Here is a 15,000-nt window from a genome sequence, read left to right as displayed (position 1 = left end):
CCGACTCGTTCACACCGGGAGAAACAATCGCGTCAAACGGACCGCCAACGGGCTGGGTCAAACCGGGCAAAGGCAACGAGACCGTTGTGTGACCCGCGCTCACGGTTCCTCTGTCATGTAGCACTATTGTTCGTTCACTTTACGCAAAATGTTCTTAAGATGATCACACTGGACGGTGCAGTTTTTTTTTTCCCGTGTAAATATGCACTACGTCTGCCTAACGTCAAACTCTCACTGAAGTGCCTTCGTTGTGTGCGGACGAGCTACTCTACTCGACCCGACCTGGTGCTGGATTCTGGGAAACGTAGTTTTATTTTGCTCCTCTGTGCCGTTTACCTCGCTACCTGGTTCATTTCTCCTGTGACTGAACGCTTATGAAACCTGTTACTGCTGCATACGCCAAAAAAATTATGTTCTTCCTCAGTACTTTTGTCTTGTTTTCCAGCACAAATACCTAAAAATTCAGAAATTAAGTTACATTTACTTGAGGAGCGAGGAGGAAAAGGACTTGTTTTCTGAAAAATTTGTTTTTATTTATGCTTAAAACGAGTAGGGATGCACGATATATCGGCCATCATATCGGTATCGGCCGATATATGTAAATTTTTTTATGTTATCGTTATCGGCCCGAAAAGAAAATTTGGCTGATATATTAAAGCCGATTAATAATGTATTATTTCCTTCAGCTGAGACTCTTCAGATGCGCACTGTTCAACATGATGGTTTTCAATTGCTTGAAATATGATCGTAATCATAAAAAAGAAAAAAATACAGTAAAGTGCAACATGTGCTGTCATATCGGCTATTTATAATAAGCTAGAACATCATTATGATTGTGTGTTTGGGACGTGGTTTTTAATGGTGAGGCTTTTGTTTTTTGTAATCAGGCTCTCAGAAATTATATAAAAAATTGGATTTAGATTTATCGGCCAATATATCGGTTATCGGCTTTCAAATATAAAGAATTATCGGTTATGGGTATCGGCCAAAATTTTCATATCGGTGCATCCCTAAAAACAAGAACAAATGCCAACAATGTAAAAAAAAAAAAAAAGTTGCTGACTTAAATTTTTTAAGTACATTCAACTTGGATGTTTAAGTCATTTCAACTTAAACTACATCAAACTGACTTAAAAAAAAACGCGTTGAATCTTGAAGCAATGTAAAAACATGTTGTTTTAACTTAATTTTTTAAGGTAAAATCAACTTAATTTAAATAGGGGAAAAAATGGTAATTTCAACTTAAACTACATCAAACTGACTTTTTTTAAAAACGAGTTGAATCTTGTTTCACTTATAAGTTAAAAATTGCTTAACTTATTTTGATGTTAAAGCAATGTAAAAACATGTAAAAATCAACTTAATTTAAAGAGGAAAAAAAATATTTTTGACCCCACTGGCAGATATTTTTGTCTTTTGTCAATGTAAAAACATATGTTGTCTTAACTTATTGATCAAATAATTTTTTACAGTGAAAAATCTACTTAATTTTAAAAAGGTAAAAACAATTTTTTTCTTGTTTTAACCATAAACTCACTTAATTTTGATAAATTTTTCAGTCATTTTGGTTCTCAAGTAACATGATTTAAGACAAAAAAACTGAGTCAGAACATCTTTTTTTTTTTGCGGCATGCTTTCAAGTTGTGTTGGAAATGCGGTTTTGTTGCGAAACACTGAAGCAGAAAGTCAGTGTGTGCAATGGCATGTCCGACAGAAGTATGTGCAAAGGTTGCTTACTAACTTAAACTGTTGCCATTTTGCTGTTTTAAATGACATTTCACATCTTGCACAACGTCACAATGATCAAATGAGTTTCAGAGTTGCGTTTTTTACAGGTCAGAAACTCTTATTTGCAACAAAACGTGAACGCTTTATAAATTATTGCTCAGAGATTTCTACAGTCTGCCTTCAATATTTACTTACTGTTGTTTATTTTTGATATGACAAAGCTATGATGGGACTTTTTGTTTGTTTGTTTTTTTTGCGCTGTCAGACACACGTTCACTCTGAATATGACACAAGACAATCACTGACCGTGCCGTACGGGACTCCCGTAGGGTCCATGAATGTATTGACCGATGATTTTGATGATGATAAACTCTATTTTTACACAAACATTATGAAAGTGCCTCATAAACTCACATGCAGGTGGTACAGTCCTGGATTTCATGAAGGACTTCTGGATCGATTTGTACATAAACTGTTTGTAGTTGTTATTTTTTGTGTTATGAAATGCTAATTTATCTTTGTAAAAACTAAGAAACTGAACAAAAATGAATTTATTTAAGAATGCTTTTGTATCAAATGAAAAATTAAAACTTTGAAAATCAATGGCAGAGTCCGTGTGCATATTTTGTCTCGTTTTATAGACATTATTAAGTTCAGTCTCTCTGTCTCTTCAGACGCCTTGTGACCCTAGTAAATCTCTATTATGTGGCCAGGAATTAAAGGATTGTTTTGGGCATTAGGTAGCAAATCTTTCTCCGCAGAATTAGAGGCTTGACTCGTTTTTTTAGATCACTTTAAAATTCCTCCACCCAGAATTTGGACACGAATTTATCCTCCAGTCCAACTTCCCCCCTCGAGGTCACTACACCCGACCCGGCCCGGCTCAGGGTTTCTTGCAAGACACATTGTCGTAAGGTTTTATAGCTCTGATTGAGCTGTTAAAACTTAACATTTACATAGGCTATATACATTATCAATATTGGGGATTTTATATGACCACATGGCCCATAACCCCAAAATAGTTGGGTTAATTGTTAGAATAAATACTAATTATTGTGGATTAAAATGTGCTTAGTCACATCAGCCGATTTCTAATATGATGCTGCTCCCTACTGGTCATTTGAAGCACTACAGATGAAGCTGTTACAGGGGAACAGACAGCAAAACTATTAGATTTCTCTTGAATCCTATTAAAAAAAAAAAAAAAAAAGAAGAAGCTAATTTTTCATTCTAAAAAGTAATAAAGTGTAATTTTAAGACACTTAACAGTTAGTTGTGGTTGTCTCAGCTTCAGATGCATAACTTCTATGCTTCAACATTAGTAAATACTACTTAAAGTCAACTTGAAGTGGGCGTTTGACCACATTTGCGCTGTATCTATCAGAGCAGAGATGCCCAAACTGGCCCGTGATGACCTTTGATTTGGCCTAACACACATCCACTTTCAGAAGTGGAAAAAACCAGTAAGGGGGAAAAACATGCCATTGAAGCACATCTTCATTTCTAATGTATCGTTTTGTTTTAACTTGATGTTTTAACAGTGAATTTCATTAAAGAGGCCGCATTATGCTTTTTTCAAACTCTTGATTTTGTTTTTGGGCTCTACTAGAACAGGTCTTCATGCTTAAAAATGTACATTTAAACATAAAGTTTAAAAATGTAAATATAAAACATTATTTTCCTCATATTCTCCATTGTTGCGGCTCCTCTCTTCCCAGTCTGTCAGTAACGCTCTGTTTACTTCCTGTCTCTATGAAGCCCCTCCTCCTTCTGAAAAGCACACTGTGCTCTGATTGGTCGGCTGGAGCAGTGTGTTGTGATTGGTCGAGCGCTTCGAGTGTGTTTGGAAAATGTCCCGCTCTTACCATAACCACCAGTTTAACACACTACTAACTAACTCAACCAGGCCCGCCCCTTTATTCTGCGTATGAATTATTATAATGAGGAATATTGTGACGTGTTCGTTCCCGGAAGAAACTCAAGACTACAATGGAGGCGTTTCAGGGAGTTCAGAAACACTGATATAGAGAAGAACTCAAACAGCAACATTACACACTAAACAAAGATGAACATGGAAAACAAGCATAAGCGGTGCTCTTAAAAAAAAAAAAAAAAAAAAAAAACTTTCATTTTGATATAATAGGAAATTAATTTTGCCCTGTGGTCTTTAATCAAGTTTGATTTTTGGCCCATGGTTGTAAAAAGCATGGGCACCTCTGCATAAGACATTCAATACCATATAACAACCAACCAATCAGGGTTATAAAGTCTACTATTAGGATGTAACTTATCTTATTAGTAACAAATATAAATTATTAAAGTTATTCACCCCTAAATTATGACCAAGCATACTGAAAACAACACAGCGTAAATGTAATTGTGGAGTTAGCAAAATAGCTAGTTAATACAGTCTTCAAATACAATGTCTCATTAAGTTTTTTACTTACATGGAAACACGTGGAAATGTTCTGGAACTCTCGTCAACTCAACTAACTACTACTGATGAAATTGTGCTGTTTATTAAACCTGAACTCCGCCTATTGGGTAAAACTAACAACACACACCTGAACGTAAACTATTCCTGTTTAATTCGACTGACAGATAACATTTCTAGAGACCGGTCTCACACATTTTGTTTCTAAATGCTCAAATCACGACAGAGAGCTCGACAGGCCAGTGCGCATGTGCAGTCATAAGCGCGCGCAACCGGAGCTTCTATCGGAAGCTGAAGTGACGCAATGACTTTGCCTATCAGCGATTGGCTCTTATATTTAGAAGGCGGGACTTATTCTGCCATTTTGCGCGTTGTACTTTTTCTCATTCATATTATGAGTGCATCATCATCATTTTATATCTAAATCTCTGCGATTAAGGATTTAATAGTTAATAGACTTATTAAGGATAAAATAGGCAAGCTGTTTTAACATTTAATCCTTAAAACGAACTAGAATCTATTTTCATGCTACTAGTAGCCTACTTATTTTTTAGTTACTAGTATCTATTCCATTAGCTATACTTATTATCCACTAGTGCTTATTCTTACCTTTTTAATACTAGTACTTATTCAATATCTACTAGTTCTTATATATTAGATTATAGTACTTGTTCAATATCTACTAGTTCTTATATAATAGATTATACTTGTTCAATATCTACTAGTTCTTATATATTAGATTATAGTACTTATTCAATATCTATAGTTCTTAGATTATTGTTCAATATCTACTAGTTCTTATATATTAGATTATAGTACTTGTTCAATATCTACTAGTTCTTATATATTACTAGATTATAGTACTTGCTCAATATCTACTAGTTCTTATATATTAGATTATAGTACTTGTTCAATATCTACTAGTTCTTATATAATAGATTATACTTGTTCAATATCTACTAGTTCTTATATATTAGATTATAGTACTTATTCAATATCTATAGTTCTTAGATTATTGTTCAATATCTACTAGTTCTTATATATTAGATTATAGTACTTGTTCAATATCTACTAGTTCTTATATATTACTAGATTATAGTACTTGCTCAATATCTACTAGTTCTTATATATTAGATTATAGTACTTGTTCAATATCTACTAGTTCTTATATATTAGATTATAGTACTTGCTCAATATCTACTAGTTCTTATATATTAGATTATAGTACTTGTTCAATATCTACTAGTTCTTATATATTAGATTATAGTACTTATTCAATATCTACTAGTTCTTATATATTAGATTATAGCACTTGTTCAATATCTACTAGTTCTTATATATTAGATTATAGTACTTGTTCAATATCTACTAGTTCTTATATAATAGATTATACTTGTTCAATATCTACTAGTTCTTATATATTAGATTATAGTACTTATTCAATATCTATAGTTCTTAGATTATTGTTCAATATCTACTAGTTCTTATATATTAGATTATAGCACTTGTTCAATATCTACTAGTTCTTATATATTAGATTATAGTACTTGCTCAATATCTACTAGTTCTTATATATTAGATTATAGTACTTGTTCAATATCTACTAGTTCTTATATATTAGATTATAGTACTTGTTCAATATCTACTAGTTCTTATATATTAGATTATAGCACTTGTTCAATATCTACTAGTTCTTATATATTAGATTATACTTGTTCAATATCTACTAGTTCTTATATATTAGATTATAGTACTTGTTCAATATCTACTAGTTCTTATATATTAGATTATACTTGTTCAATATCTACTACTTCTTATATATTAGATTATAGCACTTGTTCAATATCTACTACTTCTTATATATTAGATTATAGCACTTGTTCAATATCTACTAGTTCTTATATATTAGATTATAGTACTTGTCCAATATCTACTAGTTCTTATATATTAGATTATAGCACTTGTTCAATATCTACTAGTTCTTATATATTAGATTATACTTGTTCAATATCTACTAGTTCTTATATATTAGATTATAGTACTTGTTCAATATCTACTAGTTCTTATATATTAGATTATAGTACTTGCTCAATATCTACTAGTTCTTATTTATTAGATTATAGCACTTATTCAATATCTACTAGTTCTTATATATTAGATTATAGTACTTGTTCAATATCTACTAGTTCTTATTTATTAGATTATAGCACTTATTCAATATCTACTAGTTCTTATATATTAGATTATAGTACTTGTTCAATATCTACTAGTTCTTATATATTAGATACTAGTTATTCCAATAGTGTCTAGTGAAAATAGATATTAGTGCGTTTTAAGGATTAAACGTTAAAACAGAAATGCTAATAGTGAAATAATGAATAATCAGAGTCAGGGAAAATAAACAAACAAGTGATTTTTTTTATTTCGTCTTTTTTAAGAAACAGAATAATTTAAATATAAATTACAGAGTAAACAGTAAAAAGGGTCATTTCAAGCAGTCGGAAAGCAAAGTGCATATGACATTTCCATAAGAAACAGATTTCATTTTAATAGAAAATTTAAATACTCTCACCCTGAGAACAGTTTTACCTTAACAAGTATTTTTGAACGCTGCATAAATGTCAGTAAGTGTCAGTGAGGTGGTGCAGAAAAGAATAAAAGTCAGTACCAGACACATGAACAGATATATTACTGTAATGCGACAGTAACCGGCCAGCGAATCGTGTAGCAGTTGCAGTATATGATTGCATGAATTATGTTTAGTGAGCTCGTCTCTTGAGAACTGGCTTTAAAAAAATAAAGCTTCAATGAATCAGCTTCTAAAAGCAAATGAAATGTCCCTTCAGAATGAACAGTGTTAAGACCATTTCAATAACATATTCTTAAATGAACATGAACAACTGTCAACCATACAACTGGCCTAAATCAGACTATTTACTTCAGTTCAGCCTTCAAAGTCTGAACTTTACAATTCCCTTTCCCTGGAATAAAGTGGCACAGTTTGAAATACTATGAGATGTTGATACAGGACATTATGGAGAATATAGCGCAATTTTTAGCCATTAAACTTTCCTGTAAAAGTTCGAATTTTTTAATAAGCACCGTTATGAATCACTCTTCTGTGGCTGAAACGCCTCCGTGTTAAAAACAAACCCACTGCTGCTTCAGGATGACGAGGAAATGATGTGCTTTTCCAAATGAACGACTGGGTAAAGGAAGGGGACACTCTCAAAAGCTTGTTCAAATGTGCCAGGACATTTGTCAGGACCTGCTGACCACTTTAAAGACGCAACGTTGAGCTGGACAATCTGCCCTTGGTCCGTCTGGGAGTTGAAGCGCTTCCACAATGGCGGAAAATCTTGTGACGTCTCCTTAATGTTTAGTCCTCACGACTCAGACACTCTTGAGCTGTGAATGGCAGTCGCTAGTTAGAAATACAGGAATTCCATTGGTTATTCTTGGCGTCAACGGAACATGACATCACTTATGTCTGAAAGCAACAGTTCACCAAAAGCAAAAATCATCAACTGGAAATAATTGTATTTGAATTACTTTGAATTCATTTTCCATGCAAAAACAATGTCAAGATTTTCAGTCAATGACTTCTCAAATGACTGCAGTAGACATTGAATATAGTTATATAATTGTTATTTAGATACTATTATATTTTTTATTAATATTTTTAATTTGTATTTATATTTACATTTTTTAATTTTGAAAGTTTTAGTAATTTTGCTGTATGATTTTATAATTTTTATGTTTTTATTTCGTTTTTATATTAATTATTTCAGTCCATCAAGTTCTTATAGAAGCTCGTTTCCGCCACTGAATAAAAAAAAGTAAAGACTTTTTTTTTTTGCGCAATTCTGACTTTTTCTCTCGCAATTACAGGTTTAAATTTCGTAATTATGACCATTTCTCGCAATTACGAGTTTACATTTCACAATTCTGACTTTTTCTCTCGCAAATTAGGAGTTTAAATTTCGCAATTCTGACTTTTTCTCTGGCAATTACAGGTTTAAATTTCGTAATTATGACCATTTCTCGCAATTACGAGTTTACATTTCGCAATTCTGACTTTTTCTCTCGCAATTACAGGTTTAAATTTCGTAATTATGACCATTTCTCGCAATTACGAGTTTACATTTCGCAATTCTGACTTTTTCTCTCGCAATTACAAGTTTAAATTTCGTAATTCTGACCTTTTCTTACAATTATGAGTTTAAATTTCGCAATTCTGACTTTTTTCTCGCAATTACGAGTTTACATTTCGCAATTCAGATTTTTTTCTCTCGCAATTATGAGTTTAAATTTCGTAATTCTGACCTTTTCTCACAATTATGAGTTTAAATTTCGCAATTCTGACTTTTTTCTCGCAATTACGAGTTTACATTTCGCAATTCAGATTTTTTTCTCTCGCAATTACAAGTTTAAATTTCGTAATTCTGACCTTTTCTTACAATTATGAGTTTAAATTTAGCAATTCTGACTTTTTTCTCGCAATTACGAGTTTACATTTCGCAATTCAGATTTTTTTTTCTCGCAATTATGAGTTTAAATTTCGTAATTCTGACCTTTTCTCACAATTATGAGTTTAAATTTCGCAATTCTGACTTTTTTCTCGCAATTACGAGTTTACATTTCGCAATTCAGATTTTTTTCTCTCGCAATTATGAGTTTAAATTTCGTAATTCTGACCTTTTCTCACAATTATGAGTTTAAATTTCGCAATTCTGACTTTTTTCTCGCAATTACGAGTTTACATTTCGCAATTCAGATTTTTTTCTCTCGCAATTACGAGTTTAAATTTCGTAATTCTGACCTTTTCTCACAATTATGAGTTTAAATTTCGCAATTCTGACTTTTTTCTCACAATTACGAGTTTACATTTTGCAATTCTGACTTTATAATATGCAATTACGAGTTAACATTCTCGCAATTCTGACTTTATAATACGCAATTGAGAGTTCTAAAGTCAGAATTGTGAGATATAAACTCGCAATTGCGAGAGAAAAAGTCAGAATGGCGAGATATAAATCGTTTTTATTTTTTATTTAGTGGCGGAAACAAGTTTCCATAAGTTCTACTAAATGGAAATGAGAAATATTGCCTTTGGCCACTAACTGAAATAAGATTTTTATATAAAATTTTAGTTAACATTTATTTTATTTAAAGTAACAAAATTATTTTACACTTTATTTTAAGGTGTCATTGTTACAATGTAATTATATATTTAAGTACTGAGTAATATTAAGTAACTACATGTACTTACTATAGGGTTAGGGTAGGATTAGGGTTTTGGTTGAGGGTTAGTTTCATGTAATTATGCATAATTTACTGTTATTACTATGGTACGTACATATGTTACACTGTAAAATGAAGAGTTACCCAAAACAAATTATGTTTTTAGTTTTCTTAACTATAATAACCCTGGTATGCATAATTTCTACGGTGCTTTTGTGAGCTCCAGAACATTTTCATTGTAATTGCATCATTAAAAACAGCGAGGACATAAGAGAACATAATGAGAAGATACCTACGCTAATGGAAGGTCAGCATTTTCAGGGTCAGGCTGATCATCTGTGGAAGAGAGAAACAATAAACATGTTCAGATGAAGATTTGAAGTCTAATAGCTACTGTAGTTTAGTGTTTCTTAATAATTGAGTGTGTGTGTTCTTGTGTACCTTGTCGACGTCTTCGACAGCAGAGCTTCATCACCATGAGGACAAGAAGTAGCAGCAGGACAAACACAAGCACGAACACAATAGCTGCGATCACCTTAACTGAGAAAGGTTCTTTTTCGCCTGAAAGAAGACAACAAAAGACATTTGATCTTTTGACTTTTCCCTCTTGAAGAATTATTTGTGACGCACTTGTTACTGGGGTTTTCAAACTGGGGGCCACAAGAGGGTCTGAGGGGTCCGAGAAAAACTGTGTAAAAATAAATAAATAAATAATTGAAAAGATTAAAATAAATAGATGAATGGGTTAAAAAAATAAGAAATAAATGAAAAGTGATTAATATAAATAAATAATATAACATCTAAAAAATGTTAAAGATTAAAATAAATAGATAAATGGGTTAAAATAAATAAGAAATAAAATAAATAAAAAATAAATGAAAAGTGATTAATATAAATAAATAATATAATATCAAAAAAAATTAAAGATTAAAATAAATAGATAAATGGGTTAAAATAAATAAGGAATAAATGAAAAGTGATTAATATAAATAAATAATATCATATCTAAAAAATGTTAAAGATTAAAATAAATAGATAAATGGGTTAAAATAAATAAGAAATAAAATAAATAAAAAATAAATGAAAAGTGATTAATATAAATAAATAATATAATATCTAAAAAAAATTAAAGATTAAAATAAATAGATAAATGGGTTAAAATAAATAAGAAATAAAATAAATAAAAAATAAATGAAAAGTGATTAATATAAATAAATAATATAATATCTAAAAAAATTAAAGATTAAAATAAATAGATAAATGGGTTAAAATAAATAAGAAATAAATGAAAAGTGATTCATATAAATAATAACAACTGAATCAAAAAAAAAAAAAACATAAATTAGATTAAATAAATATACAAAAATGTGATACAAATAAATAGATAATACATCTAACAGTACAGTAATATAAGGGAAGTGATATCTTTTTTATTTTTTTTTAGTAAACCTTAAAATGTAAATATTTTCCAAATAATCGTATAAATTAGTATAGTATATATAGTAGTAATTAGAATAAATTTGATATAATGTATCGCTGCCTTTTAAATTTCAGGATACTCTCCCTTGCATAAGGATGATCATCTAAAAGATGGAAAAGCCCTGGAAAAGTTGACCAAAAATGAATATTATCCTGACATTATTTACTCCACATTACCTATGCAATATAACCTAATTAATATTCATGAGATAAATGCCCCCACTACATCTTAGAGGACAAGATTTTCAGTGATCAACAATTTCTAAATTCAGTCACACAAAACTTCAAAAGACTTGGAATATGACTTTTTGGTTACACTTCATTTTAAGGTGACGTATTTACACCGTACTTACTCAAATAAGTACTGAGTGATATTAATTACCTACATGTACTTACTATAGTTACGGTTAGGGTTTGGTTTAGGGTTAGTTACTGTTATTACTAATACTATACGTACATGTAGAAACGTGCATGCGCGTCTCCTTAAAATAAAGTCCCAGCAAGCAATTTTGCGTTTAAAAGACGTTTAATAGACTAAAACAAGCCAAAATTTGGGCTGTCAGTGAAAAATTAATAGACGTCTAAGCCATCGCCTCGTCATCAATTAGATAAAGAAATGAAATGAGTGAAGAAATGAAACCAAACACCTTGTAATCACTGTTGACTTTGCTTACATGTTGGAATATCACACATCTCGCAAGTTATTTTGGCATGTACGACATGTAACCAAACTCAAGGTTATTTTGGCTAGAAGTGTGTTACTCATAGCCGGACTATACCGGGTCTATAGTTCACCTAGATGGTGAAATGACGAATATCGCTTGCTGGGGTTTTTTTCTGATGTTTTTTTGGAGCTTTAATCGAATGCAGTTTACAACATCCAGCTCACTTACATATAGTGATGGTGGGGGAAACAGCGCCATCTACGGCACAGCTGACATTGGTTGGATGGTCGCAGTTGTACGTGATGGTTTGGTTGATGGTCCATGTTTTGGAGAGCAGATCTTCTGAGCTCTCGTTGTGAACGACACTCATCAGACTGGGGTTAAGCTCCGCCCACATCACGGCACTTTGCGGGTAACCTCCCGTCGACGAGCAACTCAGCTGGCAGCTTTTCCCAGCAGCGCCATCGCCGTTCTTACGTTCACTGCACTCCTTCTCGATTGTGGGAACGCTGTATTTGGCTTTAAAAAGGGAGAGAACAGTGGAATAAGTGACATTTTAGAGATCCGGAGAGGTTCCCCCTACAATGTTTCATTTCCTCAAAACCCACGTCAGTAATAGCCTCCCATGAGCGCTTACTCAGCAGCGGTGAGTTTCCAACGCAAGCGCGCACAGACAGATGTACATACGCAAATAAACCTGTCTTAAAACAGACATGCACACTCATATTCGCACATGAACGTATATTCAAATGATCAAACGCAGATTCATTACACACAATGTAGGAGCTTATCAGGGTGGTGTATCATTCAGAAATGAATTGGGAATGGCTCAAAATTTGAAGTGCATTTGAATAAGGGGTGCATAAAAAAGGAAGAAAGTAAAAGAAAATCAAAAGTACAGTTTTTAATAATGCATTTTATGTTTTAGTATTAATCACCCGTTCCATACCTAAACATATGCTCATATTTATAACATTTGGAGTATTTACAGAAATCAACTATATTTATGAATTAGCCAGAATGCTCTAATTTCCTCACTTTGTTTTGTCAATTATACAATTATATGGAAACATTAAATCACCATAAATTTACTTTCTTCTTTTTTTATGCACACCCTCTCCTCTGGTTACTGTTTGGCAAAATTAAAAATAAAAATAAAATTAAAAACAATAATCTGCACTGATGGCTGTTAATTTAGTTTAAATAAAGAGGGTGAATCCCATTAGTTGAGATCAAATATACTGTACATATCCGAGAAAAGATAAGCATAATTTGTCAAAATTAATGATGTAATTATTCATGATTTGTCGTTTTGAAAATCCTGTTGTTGTTGAATTAGTGTGAATTTCTCTTTCTGCCATTCAGATTCAAATTCACACTCATAAACTGAAAATGAGCCGATTCTTCAGTTCTGAGCTTAACCCAACCCTGTGGGGTCTGTATATCTTGTGCCATACCTGTGACTTTGAGATAGATCTCTGAGTAAGGCTCCACTCTGTCATAAAAGACAACACATCTGTACAATCCTTCGTCAGAAACGGAGACATTTGTCATCTCCATGCTGAGGTTTGTTTGGTTCACTTTGGTTCTGTTCTGGTACTCGGGATGAACATCCAACTTTCTGGATGAATCAAAACCGTTGATGAATATATCATCCTGGTTTTCAACAACTCTCTGTATGTACAAGCGTGTAACAGTCCCGCTCTTCTGATTGGGGCATCTGAATGTAGCGGTGTGACCCAAAACAGCAGTGATGTTCACCCGTGGGCCATTGTCATCTACACAAACACACAACAGAAGGACACACAGATCAGATTTGAGAAGCGTTTCAGTCTGCATGTGATTATTATAAAGCAAATGTACCTCAGTGTAAATAGCAACATGTATACTTAAAGCGTAACTCTCGCCAAAATGCAACCTAGGCTCTTTTTGTGAATCTCCCCGAGGCAAACTTTCGTTTTAAATCATAATTAGGATGGAAACGCCACTTTTAAGATTGACCGTATTTTCGTTTTCGGTCAAATTGCCTTGTGAATGGGAGTGAATGGGGCACGACTATGATAGCATCAAAAATCGCTATTTTTAAAACACTAATGCGGCTCGACACAACATGAAACTGTGCTCTCAGTATCACCAGGGGCTCGACACATGAACTCCAGCATTGAGAACAGTGTTTGTGTTCACAGAGTTTACTAAAAAGAAAGATTTTGAACAACTCACTGTCTCTGTCTCTGCATCGACTAGTCGATCTCCGAATGCGAATGAACTGACTCTGAGTTTTAGTATTGCTTCTTATATGAGGATCCTTTTTCAAATACAAGGTCAATATTGATTTTCACTAACGACAAAACAACTAATTATCCGTGAATTTATATGGAACTGAACTTTAGGAGCTTTCCATCTTTACTCTCCTCCCTGTTACGTCGCTTTCGGAGATCGACTAGTTTTGACTGACAAAATGCTGGGGTTCATGTGTAGAGCCCCTGGTGATACTGAGAGCAAAGTTTCATGTTGTGTCGAGCCGCATTAGTGTTTTAAAAATAGAGATTTTGATGCTATCATAGTCGTGCCCCATTCACTCCCATTCACAAGGCAATTTGACCGAAAACGAAAATACGGTCAATCTTAAAAGTGGCGTTTCCATCCTAATTATGCTTTTACACGAAAGTTTGCCTCGGGGAGATTCACAAAAAGAGCCTAGGTTACATTTTGGCGAGACTTACGCTTTAAATAAATAACATACAAAGTGAAATCAGCATTATATATTCAGTTTGATCCCTGCTGTAAATATGCATTATAATTTATGATACTGTTCAGAAAATGACACAGATACAAGATATATATGATTTCCAAGCACAACAGTAACCATTGCTGAATGTCCACTATAGGTAGTTAAAATATATATATATGTATAATATATATTACGTATTGTGTGTGTGTGTGTGTGTTCATCGTTGTAGTTAGTAACAGAATCCATAATTCAAGGATCTGACTACTTTTAGATTGCTTTTGACCTAACTTGTTTATCAGTATATTTATCGTTATGAGTTGAATAGGATAATCTTGTACCATATTGATTTAAAAACACAAAGAGAAAGAAAATATCATCAACAACATGAGGTGCATTAAATATTACATGACGTCAGGATTTCCCAGACTGGGGTGTGTGACAGAGCTGCGGGTGAAAGGCTATTCATTAAATCATAAATATAAAAAAAAATAAAAGCAAATGCTAAAATCTTTTGTCATGTGACCATTAACCTGACGTCAGAACAGTCAACTTAATATCATTATTATTGAGGACTTAATTCTATTGTTGACCTAACGTATTAACTTGAAATCTCAGGGGGAAATTCAAGTAATTGTATTATATTTAAATAGGTTTAAAAAAAAAAATAGTCTGGGAATCCCCGCATTGCATCTAAAAATAAAATGATGCATTTTAATGTG

At 32.5% G+C, this 15,000-nt stretch overlaps 2 protein-coding genes across 5 annotated transcripts in view; one reads left to right on the top strand and one right to left on the bottom strand.

Annotated features, from left to right (window-relative positions):
• fzd4 (frizzled class receptor 4) overlaps positions 1 to 2,331 on the top strand; it is a 7,126-nt gene extending 4,795 nt beyond the window's left edge. The window contains 2 exon segments of the mRNA XM_084419060.1: positions 1 to 49; positions 51 to 2,331. The exon segment at positions 1 to 49 is cut by the window's left edge and continues 32 nt beyond it. Of these exon segments, the coding sequence (XP_084275186.1) occupies positions 1 to 49; positions 51 to 92 (91 nt within the window). The 3' untranslated portion in view covers positions 93 to 2,331.
• A 4,235-nt stretch (positions 2,332 to 6,566) lies between these two features.
• The window catches only part of LOC311296919 (T-lymphocyte activation antigen CD80-like), a 13,787-nt gene continuing 5,353 nt past the window's right edge, over positions 6,567 to 15,000 (bottom strand). The window contains exons 4-8 of one of the 4 annotated variants that reach the window (XM_084418914.1): positions 13,008 to 13,328; positions 11,779 to 12,069; positions 9,848 to 9,967; positions 9,699 to 9,742; positions 6,567 to 7,586 (exon numbers count right to left, since the gene is read on the bottom strand). In XM_084418914.1, the coding sequence (XP_084275040.1) occupies positions 9,699 to 9,742; positions 9,848 to 9,967; positions 11,779 to 12,069; positions 13,008 to 13,328 (776 nt within the window). In that variant the 3' untranslated portion in view covers positions 6,567 to 7,586. Of the gene's footprint in view, positions 7,587 to 7,637; positions 7,653 to 9,698; positions 9,743 to 9,847; positions 9,968 to 11,778; positions 12,070 to 13,007; positions 13,329 to 15,000 lie in introns of those variants that run through there. The other 3 variants (XM_084418912.1, XM_084418913.1, XM_084418915.1) reach the window with 3 other exon arrangements.

The sequence above is a fragment of the Rutilus rutilus genome, assembly GCF_951802725.1.
Source record: "Rutilus rutilus genome assembly, chromosome: 9".
NCBI lineage: Eukaryota > Metazoa > Chordata > Actinopteri > Cypriniformes > Leuciscidae > Rutilus > Rutilus rutilus.
This window is presented reverse-complemented; position numbering and strand designations above follow the sequence as displayed.